Genomic DNA, 20,226 nt, shown 5'->3' on the forward strand with positions numbered 1-20,226 from the left:
ACTACCTCGCCTGGTGTGCAGGAGGTCGTGGGTTCGATCCCCACCCTGACGCCTGCTGCTGTATATTTGGAGTTTGCGTGTCTCTCTTCACGTGGTCACGTGGATTTTTCTCCGGCTCTTCCCTCCACATTTAGAATTCGAGCATTTGACTGCTATACTTTTCCACCTGATAATCCACTTCATTGAGATGTCATTCGCTGTGATAGCCAGGATACTTCTGAAAAAAAAGCTACATAGCTCATTGGGCCTTAGCTGGTAAAATAAAAAGTAGTTTTATAGTTTTAGTTTAGTTCATTTTAATAAATATATGATATCAATTGACCTGAAGGTTACTGTGCAGTCCCTGATGGCCATGCCAAGATAATCAACACGGCAGCGCTTGTAGACGCAACGTACCCACGTGTGACAGCGGTTGGGATCCGGGTCCAGGCCATCAACGGCGCCTCGCTTCACGCTCGGACCTCCAGACCACCCGGCGGGACACAGATTCCCCGTATAGCTGCTGTTAGCGAGCAACAACAGCGCCTATGAAGGCCGGCACGGCACACGAGGGTGTGGGTGGCCAGCACCACGCCCGGCTGCCTTTGTCTCCCTAGTGGCGGTGTTTACACACCGCACCAGGTACTCATTTGAGGCAGAGTCGACCTGGGGGAGGCCCAGGACCGGTTCAGATAATCGTCACCGGTGTTGGCCGTGAGCGGGAATCGAACTCGCATCGCCGGGTTTGTAGCGCAGCGCGCTAACCGCTACACTACCACTCCCCCCACACACACGCACGCACGCACACGCACGCGCACACACACACACACAAACACGCACACTCATGGTAACCTCCCCTCTCCTACAGCAAAGGGTACCGGGCAAAACCACGCCGAGCCAACGATCCTAGCCAGCGCCAGTACGTACGTTGAACGTCTTCCGCACCGCGCGTAGCCGACCGTGCTCACTGCAAACCCTGCCACCGCGTCGGCCCGCACGGCAGCCTCCTCCTTTAGGCCCCCCCCCCCCGTACCCCACCCCGGACCACCCGAACGCAACCGACGCGTCACCGCACGTCGCGCTGCTGCAGCTGCTGCTGCCGCCGCAGGATGGACTGCAGGGCGGCCTTAGCGGGCCTCAGCATCTGCTCCTTGTGCACGCGCAGCAGCAGCGCGGCCCGATCCTTGGTCTTGGGCCGGTGCGTGGCCACGAGGTGCACCCCGACGGCGTCGCGGCAGCACGATTCGAAGTCGCAGCGCGGGCACCGGAAGAGGCGCACGAAGCGGCGGTCGCGGGAGAAGTGCGTCCTGGCGTGGCGCCGCAGCGCCGCCGGCGCCCGGAAGCGCTGCGAGCACAGGCCGCAACGCAGGCGCGCGTCATCGCACACGGCGCGCACGTACGCCAGACCCTCCGCGGGCGACACGGCGGCGGCGTCGGCGACCGACGACGGCCTCGCCGGCGGCGACTTCGGCGGCGACTTCGGCGGCGACTTCGGCGGCGACTTCGGCGGCGGCTTGGGCAGCAGCGACTTGGGCGTCAACTTGGGCGTCTTGGGCGAAACCGGCGAGGGAGACTCGGCGGCGCGCTTCCGCGCGCCTGCGCGACCCGTGCCGCGAGGTTGCCCGGCGTCCCTCCTCGAGCGAGCGTCGCTTCCCCGGGCGTCAGCGAGGGGCAGGGGCGGCGGCGGCGGTGGCGGCGGTGGAGGCGTCGGTTTACGAGTTGCCTTCTTGGCCCTCGTGCCGGCCGGAGCATTTTTACCGCACCGGCTCTTTTTGAGCGGCGTCTCCTTCACCCCGACAACGGCGTTGCCGGCACTGGCGCCGGCGGTGGCGCCGGCGGTGGCGCCGGGTTGTTGCGTGGCCGTGTGCATGGTCTCCATGTGCCGCACGATGTGGCTAGACCTCGAGAATGATTTGTCGCACACGGGGCAAACGTTGTTGGGGCGCCGACCCACCCCACCACCACCGCCGTCGCCGCCGCCGCCGCCTTCGGTGCGCTCACTCGCATCGCCGACCCCGCGGGGCTTCCTTACCCTACCCGCGGCTCTGCCAGGAGATTTGTCGAGACCCGGATCGGCGGCCCGCGCTTCCGGCTCGCCCGACGCTCTGCCGGGGGGCTCGCATTTCCGCTCGGTGTCTCCCACTGACGCCGACGCCGCTGCCGTCGCTTGGCTCCTCCTCACCTTGTGGACCTTCTTCAGGTGCTTCTTGACCCCGCGGTGGTCAAAGAACGCCTTGCAGCACAGGGGACAGAACTTCTTCTTGCGAGCCTTGAGCGAACGCCGGCTCCCGCCCCGCGCCCGCCCCGCGTCGCCGCCGGCCGGCCCGTCGCCTTGCGGCGTCGCCGCCAGCACCGATGTCGCCGACGACCCGACCTCCCCCGGCTCGGCCACCGCCGAGTTCCCCCTCCCTCCTCCTCCTCCGCCGTCGCCGCCGCCGCCGTCTCTGCCGCCGTCTACTCCGTCGTCGTCCAGGGCCGTCCCCTCCCTGCCACCGGCTGAGTCGACGAACCCGGCGTCGGCCCTCGGCGCGGAGAGCCGCCGGGATGGCCCCGGGGCCCCACCGGGCGGCGGGTCGGGCGACGGCGGCGCGCCGAGCGGGGAGTAGAGACCCGACGCGAAGGCCTCCTCCGCGCCGGGGTGGCCGTGGCCGCCGACGGCGGCTCCCCGCGGCCGCGAGCCGGACACGGGCGACGCGGTGCCGTCGCCGGGCCCCTCCCCGCGCTCGCCGCCGTCGCGCTCCAGGAAGCGCTCCAGGAGCTCGGCCCCGGAGCCGAACGTCCGGTCGCGGCGGCCCTCGGCGGCGGGCGACGACGGGGACGCGGGCGCCGCGCCGACGCCGGCCGAGTCGGCGTCCGGACGCCCGGCGCGCAGCAGCCCGAGGTGAGCCCGGGCCGTGTGCAGGCGCAGGCCGATCTTGGAGGTGAACGTGCCCTTGCAGAACGTGCAGCGCGAGAGCTTGCGGTTCTTGCGCGGTCGCTCCCTGCCGCCGCTCGGCTGGGTCGTCGCGGTCGCGGCGCCGGCAGAGGCGACGCCGGCAAAGGGGGCGCCGGCGGCGGTCTGCGCCGCGTTGCCCCGCTCGCCCCGGTCCTGCTCACGACAGGCAAAGGGCAAAGGTCCCCCGTGTAGGCCTCAACGGGCTGGTGGGGCGAGGGCCCGGCCGCCGTTGCCTCTCCCCCCTAGACGACGCGTGACGACGCGTGAAGACGCGTGAAGACGCGTGAAGACGCGTGAAGACGCATGCGCACCACACCAGGAATGCACCACAGTGCTATCAGACCCAGCTACGGGATGGTTAAACTTTGAGGCCAAAGTAGTGTCAAAAGCTCTCAAGTGGAACACACAACATAGGCAATGATCCCCGTATACACACCGTACAAAGTGCTCATTTGAGACTAAGTTGGCCCAAGGGAGGCCCAGGAACCGTTCAGATAATCGTCACCGGTATTGGCTGTGGGCGGGATTTAGAACCCGGGTCGCCGGTTTCGCAGCGCATTTCTTTCCTTTGACAACGGCTTCTTTAAATCCGCTCTTTGTGTTTCGTTTGTTTCCCTGCACCCCCGATTCGCACGGTTGGCTATGTACGGTGCGAAAAAAGTTCAACACATACATACGTAGCATAGCACACTCACCACTGCACTACCGCACACACACGTGCACAAAGACAAAGATCCCCTGTATAGCCTTAACATACTGTTGGGGCAAGTGCTGTTAGCGAGCGCCTATGAAGGCCGGCACTGCACAAGCGGTGGTAATGGAGACACCAAGCCAGCAATACCGGCATTCCTCTTACAGTGCTGCCTCCTATAACGCCGTTTCCTCATCACGCTCTTTGTCCTGGAGGAAAATTCGTGCGTGGATCAGCGCACACGCATCTCCAGCGGAACCATGTTCTCATGACCTCCGAAAGCGCCGTTTCGTACAGCATTACGAAGGATGCATCCGTCGCGCTACAGGAGGTATGTCTGTACCAAGACCCTGGATCTCAACTCTGGCCTGGGTGTCCCTCTCTCTCCTGCAGGGGAATCACAGCGGTTACATCAGAGACGCCAAAACTAAACTATTTTTAATTGACCAGGTAAGGGGCCCAATGAGCGACCCGGTCACAAATGATCGCTCAACAAAGCGGCCTATTATCACGTGGAAATTTAAAGCGGCCAAAAAAGCGACCAACACCGGGGGAGAGAGAGAGACGCAAACTCCAAATACATAACAGGTGGCGTCAGGGTCGGGATCAGAGGTCGCAACCGGGTACCCGATACCCGTACCCTACCCGATACCCGGCTACCCGTACCCAGCCGGGTATGGGTACGGGTAGCCGTTTGCGACCCTGGTGCGGTCGGGTACGGGTAGGCCGTGAGTCACTGGTGAGTCACCGTTTGTCGCTCATTTCGGGTAGGGTACGGGTACGGGTAGGGAACGGGTACCTGTACCCGGCCGGGTACGGGTACCGGGTACCCATTTGCGACCCTGGTGCGGCCGGGTACGGGTACGGGTAAGGAATCAAAACCCGTTTGCGACCTCTGGTCGGGATCGAACCCACGACCTCCTGCATACCAGGCGAGGCAGTTAACATCTCGCCACGGCGACAATGAGCCGGCATCGACGAAAGACCGCCCAGTTCACCCACCGCGCCGGCGTCTCTCCCGCCGGCCAGGGCGGCGGCGGGCGGCTGCGGCACGGGCTGCCCGTCCTGCGGAGGGCCCCGGCGTGCCGAGGCGCCGGCGCTGCTCACGTGCTGGAAGACGGCGTGGGGGTTGCCGCCGATGGCCTGCAGACGCAGCACGTAGTCCGGCGCCGCGCGGGCGTCGCCGTCGCCGCCCTCGCCGATGTCGTCTCGCGGCGCCATCGCGTCCAGCAGGTCCCGAGCGACGCGCGTGTGGCCTGGCTCATCGCCACGGCCCAGCTCGTCTGCGTAACATGCACACATACACACGAGACGCGCACACACACACACGCCGCACACACACACACAAGACGTGCGCACACACACACACACACGAGACGCGCACACACACGAGACGCACACACAGACACAAGCCGCACACACACACACACGAGACGCACACACACACACACGAGACGCACACACACACACACGAGACGCACACACACACACGAGACGCACACACACACGAGACGCACACACACACACACACACACGAGACGCACACACACACACACACGAGACGCACACACACACACGAAACGCACACACACACACGAGACGCACACACACACACGAGACGCACACACACACACACACGAGACGCACACACACACACGAGACGCGCACACACACACAAGCCACACACGAGACGCAAGCACAGACATACACACGAGACACACGTGCACGCACACACACACACACGCCGCACACACACGAGACGCACACACACACACACACGAGACGCGCACACACACACACACATACACACGAGACACACACACATACACACGAGACACACACACATACACACGAGACACACACACATACACACGAGACACACACACATACACACGAGACACACACACACACACACATACACACGAGACACACACACATACACACGAGATGCACACACAGACATACACACGAGACGCACGTGCGCACACACACACACGATCGTGTCAGTCGAGTGCTCTTCCAGTTGCATTGGCTTCCGGTGGCCGAAGAAATACGTTAGACATTAGCAACCCTAGTCTCATGGTCCACCCTAAACCACATCCACTGCACAAACCATGGCAGATGGGGATAGTTGATGCACAAATTAACAATTAAAAACGTTCCAGTAGTGTGCGACTGTGGTCATCCTGAACAGACCGTATAACGACGCAATGCCAAATCTATAAATACGAAGGAGACATCGCAGCGATACACTCCACTACCGCTCCTGATGCGGCTATCTGCCGAGACCACCTGAAAGTGAAATTGTAGTTGTTGCTCTGCATCTACATCCGCCGCACGGAAGAAGAAAGATGACACACAAATTAATCACAATCTCGTCAAGGAGCATAAACCATCGCGTGAACCACAGTCATCCTAGCAGCAGCAGCGGCTTTTGGCTAGCCATCAGATGCGCTTCTGCGGCCGTCTGGAACACTCTTCCTTCCGATATTAGGAAGCCACTGGAGCTACGCACTTTTAAAGCCTATCGATTGAAAACTCATTTCGGCCAGCCTCCGTCTCCCCCAGTGCTGATGCTCACACACGGCACGGAGTACTTGGTTGGGCGGGTGGCCAGGTAGTTGGGTGTTTGGGTGGGTGGGCGGGTATTTGAACAAGCAGGTGGGTAGTTGGGTGGGTAGGCGAGTATTTGGGTGGGTATTTGGGCGGGTAGTTGGGCGGGTTGGCGGGAGGGTGGCCAGGTAGTTGGGCGGTTGGGTGGGTGGGCGGGTGTTTGAACAAGCAGGTGGGTAGTTGGGTGGGTAGGCGAGTATTTGGGCAGGTAGTTGGGCGGGTTGGCGGGAGGGTGGACGGGTAGTTGGGTGGGCGGGGTGGGCCGGGTGGGCGGGGAGACCGAACCTTGGCTGCCGGGCAGCGCGGTGCGGCAGTAGTGCTCGCGGTGCGTCACCAGGTTGGGCAGCCCCCGAAAGAGGCCCCGGCACAGACGGCACTCGAAGATCGTGTCAACCTCCCGCAGCAGGAGATTCCTCAGCTCCCGGGTGCCTATCGGGAGGGAGGGAGGGAGAGGAGGGAGGGAGGGAGGGAGGGAGGGAGGGAGGGAGGGAGGGAGGGAGGGAGGGAGGGAGGGAGGGAGGGAGGGAGGGAGGGAGGGACGGAGGGAGGGAGGGAATCAACGTGGAACAGGGGGAAAGAATAAATAAACTCCAATCATATAACTCACACTGTAGAACAGGGGGAGAACACACAAACTCCGCGCAACAATGCGGCCGGGTTCAGGAATTGAACCCAGGTCCGTCCTTGCAGCTGGGCATTAACGTTACCACCGCGCCACCACCCACTGCCCCTTACCCTAGCAAGGGTGACCACCCCCCCACCCCCGGATTGACACAAGAGCGGTGCGCGTTACAGAGCTTCCAGTGGCTGAACGAATACATTACATGGGAGTGCTCATGACACACAAGGTGCTTGCCACAAATGAGACCTCGCTGATCTCGCCAAGGAGCATAAACCATCATCACGCGAACTCCGGTCATCCTCTCAGCAGCGGCCTTTAGCTAGCCGTCGATAAAAGAGACGCTCACCGCATCGCGCACTTTCAGATGCGTTTCTGCAGCCGTCTGGAAAGTTCTTCCTTCTCGAGATTACGGAGCTACTGGAGCGGTGCACTTTTACGTCATCTGGATTGAAAGCTAATTTCTTTAGAATTGCTTTTCATGTTTAGTTTGTTGTCCTTCCCCCACACTTCCCATTAGCATGGCTGGCTACGTTCGGTGCGAAAGAAAGTCAACATACATATGGGTTGTTCTCCTATAACGCGTGGTGTTTTTATAACGCGAATTGGATATAACCCGATGAATATATTAGGGAATGCATTTTTTATAACGCGGATGCGAATTGGTAATAACGCGATCGAGAAAACAGAACATCGTCGCCCGAGCAGTAATAAGCGGGTTGTACGGCTGACTCAGCATAGCATCACACAAGGCATTGGGATGCTACTGGATGCCTACTCATGCGCCTCAGTCTTTGCTTAGCCTGCGTACGCATCTTGTGTGTTATCGCAGACTGTGCTGTACCCTATATTATATATTATTTATCTTTATTATAATGCAATTTTTCCATAAACGCGGCGTTCTACCACGTTAAATGAGAACATACCGTACGTACATAACACGTTACATGTTCAGAATCATAATCAGAATATGTATTTATACAGGAGGAATCCGATGAGCTATGAAGCTCTTTTTCACAGACCTCGCCCTGCGTGTTACCACGGAGGGGAAGAGGCTGCGAGAGCGTTTTGCCCGTTGCGCTGGCCGTACCGGAGCGGAAGCATTCGATGATCTGCTGGATGCCAGCCTTGGAAGTGGAAGCTTGTCTCTGCAGGAGCGGCGGGTCTCCAAGCTCCGTGCTGTGGCCTGCGAGCAGCAACGAGGCATGCGTCACTATGAGACATCTCCTTTACTAGTGACAAAATATAGTAATAGGTTTTTACCCTTTCGACTGGTACAAAATACTCTGATAGTGCGCTGTCTTTGAGTTGTACGCCTTTTGGCGTCATCTGGTCCAACACCAATAGAGACTAGGCTCTAAGAAAAGCTGTCTCGGGTGTGGACCAATCAACTTCAAGGACAGTGCATATCATTATCATCATCAGAGTTGTTTCTTTTTGTTTGCATTTTGACTGCTTGTGTTATGGTTATTGCAAACATGATGCCTTGTATAAAGGTGTCAGTTTTTGTACCAGTTGAAAGGGTAAAAACCTATTACGAGGCATGCGTCGTGAAGATACAGCAACGTACAAACTCGCGTAGGGACCCACGGACTCGTGTAGAGACATCGGTTTCGATTTAAAGCTTTCGTGACTGCAAGGATTCATCTTCTTGGTTCTTTCGGTAAAGTAGGCTTGACGGATCCTTGGGACATTCTGTCTACAGGAAAGCCACCCACACAGATTCCTACCTGAAACCGGATTCCCACCACCACCCATCTCAAAAGAATTCTCTCATCAAAACGCTATACCACAGAGCCCATGGCATTTCTGACCAACACCACCTGACTGATGAATTAAGACATGTACATCGGGCCCTCAGGATGAACGGATACTCTGACCGTACTATCCGCCAAGCTGTCTCTCCCACCACACAGAAACAACCACATGAAACTCCGACCAAAACTATCACGTTACCATACATAGCAGGCGTGACCAAAAAGATCTCCAAAATTCTAAACAAACATAAGATCCAAGTCCGATTCAGCACAGTGCATAAAATCCGTGATCTGATTCCATCTGTGAAGGATGTCGTTCCTGACTTACAGTATCCTGGAGTCTACAAATTGAGTTGCATTTGTGGTGATTGCTACATTGGAGAAACAAAACGTCATGTTGCTGATCGTGTCCGCGAGCACAAGTCAGATCTGAAACACGGCAGAACTGATTCTTCGGCCGTTGCCGATCATTGCTACAACTCGGCGGGCTCTCATGAAATTGTCTTTTCCGAAACCAAGGTTCTCTGCAAGCCTCCTGGCTACCATCAAAGGTTTGTACACGAAGCCATACAAATATACAAACACAGACATAATTTCAACCGTGATGATGGGTACAAACTCAGTAATCACTGGAAAGATGTTATTAACCACGCAAAAAAGACTTAATTACACTTTTTGGACCATCTTATCTGACAGGCACTATTTTAATTTACTTCACCGAGTGTTAACATCCCCAGTTATTTTTAACAGTACTCTCTTCATTTTTCAGCCTGCATTGGTATAAACATGGGCTTTTTCGTTCCTTTGTTCTATCATGTGTATCAGACCTCCCCTCCCCCCTTTCTGCCCATTGTGTTGGCGTGCGCAGCAGCCGCGTCCAAGCCGTCGCCAAATGTTTTGTTGGCTCCCTCCCCCTCCCACCCCCCTCCCTCCCGATACGTTCCATTCATTGGCTACCACATTCTGATGAACTCCCCCCCCCCTCTCCTCCCCCCTTCAACTTGCTTATAAGGGATTACATCTTGAATCATTGCTTCACTTGATGCAGCTAATCTAGCTGTGACGGTCCCACCTGATGACGGAGACTTGTGTTGCCTCCGAAACGTCGTGAATTTTATTTTTATTTTTGTTTTGTTTTATTTTACTTTCATTACTTTTAATGTTTTACCTACGTGACTTTACCGAAAAAACCTGAGAATATGAATCATTGCAGTCACGAAAGCTTCAAATCTAGAATCACGTAGAATTGAAATAATAAAATAATAAAAATAAAACATAATAAAATCATTCTCACGACGTTTCGGCCACAAAGGAGACAGAGTCTGAATGACTCTGTCTCCTCTGTCTCCTCGACAGACCTGTTCTCCACCTGAGGACGGCTACTTGCGTTGTGGCCGAAACGTCGTGATAATTATTTTATTATGTTTTATTTTTATTATTTTATTATTTCAATTCTACGTGACTTTACCGAAAGAACCAAGAAGAGACTATGGTTGTTAATACATAGAGCCGTACAGAGCCACAGAGAGACTAGCGTGGCAGTGAGTGCTGTGAAGGCACAACGCAGAGCCTGCGAGGCCACATCGGGAGGTCCCCGCCTCCCTTCCCGTGCTGCTTTCGTAGCGGATGTCGGGCCGAGCTGGCGATGAAAAATCGATGCCCAGGTTGTGAATCGAGCGGCTGGCTTTGTAGCGGCGAGGACATTCGCAGTGGGCACGGAGAGACCCAGAGACTCACACAGAGAGACCCAGAGACTCACACAGAGAGACCCAGAGACTCACACAGAGAGACCCAGAGACTCACACAGAGAGACCCAGAGACTCACACAGAGAGACCCAGAGACTCACACAGAGAGACCCAGAGACTCACACAGAGAGACTTAGAGACTTACACAGAGACCCAGAGACTCACACAGAGAGACACAGAGACTCACACAGAAAGACACAGAGACTCACACAGAGAGACAGAGAGACCCAGAGACTCACACAGAGACCCATGGACTCAACCAGAGACACATAGACGCACACAGAGACACATAAAATCACACAATGACCCATAGACTCACACAGAGAGACACAGAGACTCACACACAGAGACACAGAGACTCACACAGAGAGACCCAGAGACTCACACAGAGAGACACAGAGACTCACACAGAGAGACACAGAGGCTCACACAGAGAGACACAGAGACTCACACAGACCTAGAGACTCACACAGACCTAGAGACTCACACAGAGAGACGCAGAGACTCACACAGAGAGACCCAGAGACTCACACAGAGAGACCCAGAGACTCACACAGAGAGACCCAGAGACTCACACAGAGACCCATGGACTCACACAGAGACCCATAGACGCACACAGAGACACATAAAATCACACAAAGACCCATAGACTCACACAGAGAGACACAGAGACTCACACACAGAGATACAGAGACTCACACAGAGAGACCCAGAGACTCACACAGAGAGACACAGAGACTCACACAGAGAGACACAGAGACTCACACAGAGAGACACAGAGACTCACACAGACCTAGAGACTCACACAGACCTAGAGACTCACACAGAGAGACACAGAGACTCACACAAAGAGACCCAGAGACTCACACAGAGAGACCCAGAGACTCACACAGAGAGACCCAGAGACTCACACAGAGAGACCCAGAGAGACACAGAGACTCACACAAAGACCCATGGACTCACACAGAGACCCATTGAATCACACAGAGACCCATAGGCTCACACAGAGACCCATAGACTGACACAGAGACCCATAAAAATCACATAAAGACCCATAGAATCACACAGACCCACGTGTGTGCGTGCGTACCCAGGCAGCAGACATGGTCACACTGCGCAGTCTGAGTGCCTTTCTCCACAGTCTCACTCGGGCTGTTCGGAGTCTTCACGACTCTTTTCTTCATCATCCTAAGGGTCGGGGGAAGAGCAAGACAATTGGCGATCACCGATGTCACCGTGCGGAGCGCCAAGCCACACACACACACACCAAAAAAACAAAGGCCCCCCGTATAGCTTTAACAGACTGTAGGGGCAAGTGCTGTTAACGAGCACCTATGAAGGGCCATCACAGCACACGAGGAAGTGGGTGGCCAGCATCACGCCCGGCCGCCTTTGTCTCCCTAGTGGCGATGTTTAGGCACCGCACTTGGTACTCATTTGAGGCTTAGTCGACCTAGGGGAGGCCCAGGACCGGTTCAGATAATCGTTACTGATTTTGACAGCGAGCGGGAATCGAACTTGGGTCGCCGGGTTCGTAGCACAGCGCGCTAACCGCTACACTTTTTCAATGGTCACCTGGTCTACCAAAATGACAAAAGCTAAATAAATCAATTATAGCAATGAAGCAAGAGAAAATCAGAGCAAAAACAACTTAACCAAATGACAGAAATTGCACTTACATAAATCAATTTAAAATATTACAGTCCCTGTAGTACAAGTTGGCTCAGACAGAGATTATTTTTAGGTCGACCATAGCACAATTACAAAATTAAGTTAACAAACATGAACAGATATTGCAAGCGAAGCAATGATCAAGTGTAAGGATCTGTGGGCCATGGAAGCGAGGCGGTTGAGCTTTTCCATCAGAGCAACATATGACGTCCTTCCAACACCAGTTAATCTTCACCAATGGTATGGTGAAGATCCGGACTGTGCTCTCTGTTCCATGCCAGCCAACCTCAGGCACATTCTCACAGGGTGTAAAACAAGCCTCACCCAAGGACGCTACACTGGGCGTCACAACCAAGTCCTTAAAAACCTTGCGTCCGCCCTGGAGGACAAGCGAGCTGCCACCAACTCCCTACCACCCCCAGCAGCATCACACCCCTTACGGACGACCTTTGTCCGCGAAGGGGCTAAACCACCGAAGAGCGGCTCTACACCATTAGAGCGAGACCAGCTGCGCTTGGCCCGCGACTGGAAAATGCTAGCGGAGATCGCAACCACCACCCTAAGACCTGATATGGTGCTCTGGTCCCGTTCGCTCAAGAAGGTCTTCATCATTGAGCTCACAGTACCCTGGGAGGACTCAGTAGATGAGGCTTATGAGCGAAAACATCTGCACTATGCCGATCTAGCTGCCGAAGCACGGCATCATGGCTGGAACACAGAAGTCCGACCAGTGGAGGTGGGCTGCAGAGGTTTTTTTGGCAACATCTACAACCAGACTGCTTAGAGACCTGGGAATTAAGGGCCAGAGCCAGCGTTCGGCAATCAGAGCTGTATCGGAGGCGGCAGAAGGCAGCAGTCAGTGGCTCTGGATGAAGAGGAAAGACCCCAGCTGGGCCCCGAAGTAAGAGGGCCAGGAGGTATGCGGTCAACAATGCTTGACTCAGGGAGAAGGAAGCCCCTGCCATGCATAGTCCCATGGAATGTTGGCTATCAACAACAAGGCAACTCCTATGACTAATTGGGAATGGGACGCAAGCGTAGGATTGATCACCCTGTCGCTGCCCGCCTTTGGGGAGGGTGTATAGTATGAAAGGCCGAAACACCCTAGGAACCAAAGGTTCACTACTGACGATGCGCTCCCCAAATTTCACCAGGCTCACTGTTCATGAACTCTTGGAAGTGCTTGCACAAAGGATAGTAACATCTCATCCTGTGTTCTTGGAATCTGAATAATAGGATTTCACTGAACGCCATTCCTCGCGACAAATCACTGTACAATTTAAAATATATTTTTGCGTTAAACTACGTAATGATTTGGCCAAATTTGTGTCACAAGACCCTCCACCACCAGACACAACTGAGAGAAATTACGGTAATTGCCACGCGGTGCACAAGCTGTTGATTGACCCGCCGATTATTACTATCATCTCAGATCGCTCACCCACTCGCTCACCACTGGTGAGTTGGATAGTGACTCTCACAGCGAGATTCAACAAGACTCACCGACTCACCCGCTCACACACCAACTGACTCACCCATTCACCATGGCTAAGTAAGAGAGTGACTCTCACAGCCAGATTCAACAAGACTCACCGACTCACCCGCTCACACACCAACTGACTCGCCCATTCACCATGGCTAAGTAAGAGAGTGACTCTCACAGCCAGATTCAACAAGACTCACCGACTCACCTGCTCACACACCAACTGACTCACCCATTCACCATGGCTAAGTAAGAGAGTGACTCTCACAGCCAGATTCAACAAGACTCACCGACTCACCCTCTCACACACCAACTGACTCACCCATTCACCATGGCTAAGTAAGAGAGTGACTCTCACAGCCAGATTCAACAAGACTCACCGACTCACCCGCTCACACACCAACTGACTCACCCATTCACCATGGCTAAGAGTGACTCTCACAGCCAGATTCAACAAGACTCACCGACTCACCCGCTCACACATCAACTGACTCACCCATTCACCATGGCTAAGTAAGAGAGTGACTCTCACAGCCAGATTCAACAAGACTCACCGACTCACCCGCTCACACACCAAATGACTCACCCATTCACCATGGCTAAGTAAGAGAGTGACTCTCACAGCCAGATTCAGCAGCACTCATGCACTTGCTCACTCACTTACTCACCCACTCACCTACTCACCGTGGGAGGAGTTGGATAGCGACTCTCAAAGCCATATTCAGCAGCACACACTCACCCACTCACCCTGCTAACACACCAACTGGGCTTACCCTCTCACTGCGGGTGAGTTAGAGAGTGACTCGCACAGCCAGATTTAGCAGCAAGGACAAAGATCCCCGTAACAGACTGTTGGGGCAAGTGCTCTTAGCGAGTAGCACAACGATGTATGGCGAACTTCTTTAGCACCGTACATAGCCAACCGTGCTAATCGGACGTGCGGGGGAAGGACAACAAACTAAACACAGAAAGCAGTTCTATGAAGGCTGGCACGGGTGGGTGGCCAGCACCACGCCCAACCACCTTTGCCTCCTTAGTGGTGAAGATTACACACCGCACCAGGTACTCATTTGAGGCCGAGTCGACCTAGGGGAGGCCCAGGACCGGTTCAGATAATCGCTACTGGGTGTTGGCCGTGAGCTGGAATTTAACTCGGGTAGCCGGGTTCATAGCTCAGTGCACCAACCGCTGCACCACCGCTCCCCACAGAGGTATCGGCGCTCACTCACTTTCTCCGGTACCTTGCGCACCCGCCTGCTCACCCACTCACCGCGGGGCGAGTTCAAGAGAGCAACTCCCACGACAAGATGTGTTAGTTAAATTTGAGATTCGTGAGACTTCGCTTGAGACCGTCTAACGCGTCGTCCGTACTTCCTGGAAACGCTTGCCGCGGTGTCAAGACAATAAAACAATCTCGCGGCAACGGATCCCTGTGCGCAGACCACTATGCAGCGGCAGCCCACTGAGCTACCTAGGTCTTTTTCAGAAGCTACCTGGCCACAAATGATAGCTCAATGTGAGTGGCTTATCATGTGGAACTTCATAGCAGGCAAATACTCTCTGTACAGCAGGCGTTATTGTCAAACCCACGACCTTCTGTATACCTCGCGAGGTATTTAACATCTCGCGACTGTGGCACCCTATTAAAACAGCCAAGAGATCAAAGTGATTTCTTGCTCAAGCAAGCATCGAGGCATCCGTGCTCACCTCCTGTTTACAGCCCTGCAGAGCCAGTGGTGGAAATTCCACATTGCTAGGGCAGGGGCCGAGTCTCTCCAATCGAGGAGTTGACCTCGCGACATTCCGCTTGCGAACCGCTACGCACTTTCGGTGGCGAGATGTTAACTACCTCGCCTGGTATACAGGAGGTCGTGGGTTTGATCCCGACCCTGATGACGCCTGCAAATTTGGAGTTTGCGTGTCTCTCTCTCTCTCCCCCCATGGTCACGTGGTCCTCCGGGTTTTACCCCCATATATAGAATCAACGTGCATTTCGAGTATTTGGCTGCTATACATTTCCACGTGATGTTAAGCCACTTCGTTGAGCTATCATTTGTGATGGCCAGACATATATAGCTCACTTATATACACTCATATAATATATACTTGGCTCTTTGCAGAACTCATGGGTACTGGTTGGCTCTTGGTCTGCTATGGGTTGGCCACCCGCTCATATAGAGGGCATTAAGCCATTCGAAAGCCTCTTTGGAGACTTGACAGACGACGTGATATTGCTCACGATATCGGTGGCACAGGGTGAAGTGTGGAATCGTGCAACCCGTGGTCTGTGAATCGGAGGTGCAGGGTGCAGCGTGGGATCACGTGATCCATGGTCTGGCTCTGGTATGTTGAACTTCTTTCGCACCGTACGTAGCCACCCGTGCAACGTACCGTACCAGTCGCATTGCCGACTGCTCTTTATTATTCACCGATTAAAGGAGGTGGCTGCATCTGCCATTCCCTGTTCTGCAGAGATTTAGGGCTGACCACCGTGTCCTGGGTTAGGGGTCGAATCCCCAGAGAGTTCTTGTGTGGGGTCGCTATCAGAAAGCGATAGAATTGGTTTAGCGAGAGACTTTTCTCGTGTACAAATTCATCATCATCGTCGGCCATGGTCAATCCGCTGCTGGATGAAAGCGTCCTCTAAGCCAATGCCATCTCTCGCAATCCTGCGGTGCAATCCTAACCTGCGGTCCCCTGTCACAGAGCTAAACTATGAACTACACTAAAACTATAAAACGATGTTTTATTTCACCAGGTAAGGCCCACTGAGCTATGTGGCTCTTTTTCAGAAGCGATCTGGCCACAAATGATAGCCCAACGAAGTGGCTTATCACGTGTGAATTTACAGCATCCAAATACTCTAAACGCGTGCGAATTCAAAACGTGGAGGGAAAAACCGGAGGACCCGGAAAAAAATCCACGCGGCTACGAGAAGAAAGAGAGAACACGCAAACTCCGAATCTTCTTCGATCGTACGGCTACTAATGTAGATGCACAGCAACAACTACAATTTCAGGAGCAGCGGAGTGTATCACTGAACTCCAAATATACAGCAGGCGTCAGGGTCGGGATCGAACCCGCGGCCTCCTGTACACCAGGCGGGGTAGTTAACATCTCGCCGCCGTTTGATCGCCGCTCCATCTCTTGAGTGGCCGACCTCGCTGACAAAGCGTTGGGAGAACTGGGAGCACAATTTGCTTGAGTAACCATCGGGGGGGGGGGAGCGGTGAGCTCCAATGCAGTCACGACAGCACAGAACGTGGAAGGTAGGTAAAGTGCGAAACGTGCAAAGAATGGTGTTGCACAAGTGGCGCATTCCTAACAATACCTGTGTTTCGCAAACACATACACTGACAGCGTGTCCACGCGCGTGTGTGCGGGTGCTATAAACGTATGCGTGTCCGTGAGTGTCTGCTACTGTATGCGGGGAGCGATCGTGTGGCGGTCAGCGCACTGCGCTACGAATCCGGCGACCCGAGGTCGAATCCGACTCACGGCCAACGCCGGTGACGATGATCTGAACCGGTCCTGGGCCTCCCCAAAGGTCGATACATCCTCAAGCGAGTACTTGGTGCGGTGTGTAATCATCGCCACTGGGGAGACAAAGGCGGCCGGGCGTGGTGTTGGCCACCCACCCCCTCGCGTGCCGTGGTGGCCTTCATAGGTGCTCGCTAACAGCACTTGCCCCAACAGTCTGTTCAGGCTATACGGGGGATCTTTGTCTCCTGTATGTGTACGACAGTTAATCTGCCAAAGTTCGTAAGAATGTCATCTCTTGGGCATTTAAATGCCCTCCGTTGGGCGTGCGAAGGGATTTAAATCCGTGTGTGCACGTTGAACGTAGACGTTCACGACCGATGCTATTCGTGATAAAGATGTTCGTCCATGAATGTTCACGATGTTTAATTTAGCGTGTAGATATATGCCACGGTGTGATACGCAGTCTCACAAAGTACTTTTATCCGCTCTGTCTCCATCGCCTTTCTGTGTGCTATGAAGAAGGGCCATTGCCCGAAACGTCGCCCATCATACGTTTCCTTTTAAGGCCTCACAGACACACACACAAGTATTGTTACTGACAAATATGTGGTTTTAATAACTGTGTTATTATTTTACTAAACACGTGAACGTGTCAAACTTGTAGCGGTGAGCACTCTGCTACGCTCCGAACCCGGCGACCCGAGTTCGATTCCCGCTCAGGACCAACACCGCTGGCCAATACCTGAACCGGTCCTGGGTCTCCCCTAGGTCGACTCAGCCTCAAATGAGTAACCTGGTGCGGGGTGTAAACATCGCCACTGGGGAAGACAAAGACGGCCGTGGGATCTGTATATTTGTTAATGTTCATGTGGGTTTGGCCAGCATATCTGTTCGCGTGTACTTAATTTAGTTTTTACGCTGTGTTTACTGAATGCGCGTTCATGTGTAAAACTACGGTGCATTGCAGGTGTATTCACCTGTAAGGGACAATCTACATCGCGCGCTCACGTGCAGGCTTGTACAACACAGCTGAATGTCCACGTGTAAATGTTTAAATGTACAGCCGTGCCTTGACCGATTACAACGTTCACGTGTGTAGCTATGTGTGTTGTAAGGTGTTCACCTATGCACATAGACATCGTGTTCATGCGGGTGTGGGTGTGTGTGTGTACAGCACATGGACAATGATAGTGTAATAAGAACGGTGTTGACTGGTGCGTTCCCTTGCTGTCACGCGTGAACACAAACACACATGAACACGCGTGAACAGGCCCCAGCCAACCAACATCCAAACCATTCAACAACCACCAACATTATAATCGCACGAAAAGAAATTACCGCCAACGGCAAGCGCATGAACGCGACAATTAACAATCGTTCGGCAGTTTAAAAAATAAATAAATATTAATCTAAACATACTCAATAACGCCGATAGTGGTTTAAAAACCAACCGAAATCTCGCGATCTTAATAAACATTTAAAGAAGTCGCGTGTTGAATGCCCCTCGCCCGCGAATGTCTCACCGTGGGGCCTAGGGCAGGCTTTCGCCGCGGTTTCCTGAACAGCCACGGCCGCCTCGCAGCGTCGACACCCCGCGGCCTCGGCCCTCTAACACCCTCGCTGTTTGTTGGTCTTCGTCGTCGTCGTCTTTATCTGTGGTGGTTGTTGTTGTTGTTTGTTGGTGTGCGGTGTGTGTGTGTTCGCCGGTGTTTATCATTCGCCGTATTCGCAGGAGCGAGCGGGCGGGCGGGCGCGGTGGTTGCGGCGTTTGTGCGGCACGAGACGAACGCGGCAGCGAACGCTGCTGCTGCTACCGCTGATGCTGCTACTACTGCTGCTGCCTATGCGCAACAACACACACACAACAACAACACAACAACAACAAAACAACACCACACACACAACAACAACACAACAACAACACCACACACACAACAACAACAACAACACACAACAACACAACAACAACACCACACACAAAACAACAACAACACACAACAAAACACCACACACAACACACCAACACCACACACACAAACACACAACACACAACACAACAACACACAACACAACAACAACACCACACACACAACACCACACACACAACACACAACAACAACACCACACACACAAACACACAAAACACCACACACACAAACACACAAAAACAACAACACAACAACACGTGTTGTGTTGTTCCCAACTGAACTGTGTTCTGGAACGGATTGTGTTGTTCCGAACTGCACGACTGTAATTGCGTTCGGAACGAATTTTGTTTGAAGTTGACTGCGTTCCGGACAAACTGTGTTCGGAACGGATTGTGTTCGTAACGGATTGTGTTCGAAGCTGTGTGTGTTCGTAATGGATTGTGTTCGAAGCTGTGTGTGTTCAGGACGGATTGTGTTCATAACGGATTGTGTTCGAAGCTGTGTGTTCGGAACGGATTGCGTTCATAACGGATTGTGTTCGAAGCTATGTGTGTTCGGAATGGATTGCGTTCATAACGGATTGTGTTCGAAGCTGTGTGTGTTCGGAATGGATTGCGTTCATAACGGATTGTGTTCGAAGCTGTGTGTGTTCGGAACGGATTGTGTTCGGAACGGATTGTGTTCGAAGCTGTGTGTGTTCGGAACGGATTGTGTTCGGAACGGATTGTGTTCGAAGCTGTGTATGTTCGGAACGGATTGTGTTCATAACGGATTGTGTTCGAAGCTGTGTGTGTTCGGAACAGATTGTGTTCGGAACGGATTGTGTTCGAAGCTGTGTGTGTTCGGAACGGATTGTGTTCGGAACGGATTGTGTTTGAAGCTGTGTGTGTTCGGAACGGATTGTGTTCGGAACGGATTGTGTTTGAAGCTGTGTGTGTTCGGAACGGATTGCGTTCATAACGGATTGTGTTCGAAGCTGTGTGTGTTCGGAACGGATTATGTTCGGAACGGATTGTATTCGAAGCTGTGTGTGTTCGGAACGGATTGTGTTCGGAACGGATTGTGTTCGAAGCTGTGTATGTTCGGAACGGATTGTGTTCATAACGGATTGTGTTCGAAGCTGTGTGTGTTCGGAACAGATTGTGTTCGGAACGGATTGTGTTCGAAGCTGTGTGTGTTCGGAACGGATTGTGTTCGGAACGGATTGTATTCGAAGCTGTGTGTGTTCGGAACGGATTGTGTTCGGAACGGATTGTGTTCGAAGCTGTGTGTGTTCGGAACGGATTGTGTTCGGAACGGATTGTGTTTGAAGCTGTGTATG

At 53.9% G+C, this 20,226-nt stretch overlaps 1 protein-coding gene across 1 annotated transcript; it reads right to left on the minus strand.

The window, feature by feature from the left end:
- Positions 1-1,032: 1,032 nt before the first annotated feature.
- Positions 1,033-18,876, minus strand: LOC144945565 (uncharacterized). Its single transcript, XM_078874054.1, has 6 exons — positions 18,501-18,876; positions 11,431-11,528; positions 7,928-8,023; positions 6,504-6,647; positions 4,608-4,888; positions 1,033-3,067 (listed from the first exon to the last, which is right to left on the minus strand). The coding sequence occupies exons 2-6, from the start codon at positions 11,522-11,524 to the stop codon at positions 1,046-1,048; spliced, it is 2,637 nt and encodes an 878-aa protein (XP_078730180.1). The 5' UTR covers positions 11,525-11,528; positions 18,501-18,876; the 3' UTR covers positions 1,033-1,045.
- Positions 18,877-20,226: the final 1,350 nt, after the last annotated feature.

Source organism: Lampetra fluviatilis, chromosome 38 (genome assembly GCF_964198595.1).
Source record: "Lampetra fluviatilis chromosome 38, kcLamFluv1.1, whole genome shotgun sequence".
Taxonomy (NCBI): domain Eukaryota; kingdom Metazoa; phylum Chordata; class Hyperoartia; order Petromyzontiformes; family Petromyzontidae; genus Lampetra; species Lampetra fluviatilis.

Bases quoted from the DNA above. Each gene is read 5' to 3' on its own strand.
- LOC144945565 (XM_078874054.1), bottom strand. From the start codon at position 11,524: ATGAAGAAAAGAGTCGTGAAGACTCCGAACAGCCCGAGTGAGACTGTG. The intron at 8,024-11,430 runs GTACGCACGCAC...TGCTGCTCGCAG, and splicing joins TGACCATGTCTGCTGCCTGG to GCCACAGCACGGAGCTTGGA. The intron at 3,068-4,607 runs GTGGGTGAACTG...TGTCGTGAGCAG, and splicing joins GCGGGAGAGACGCCGGCGCG to GACCGGGGCGAGCGGGGCAA.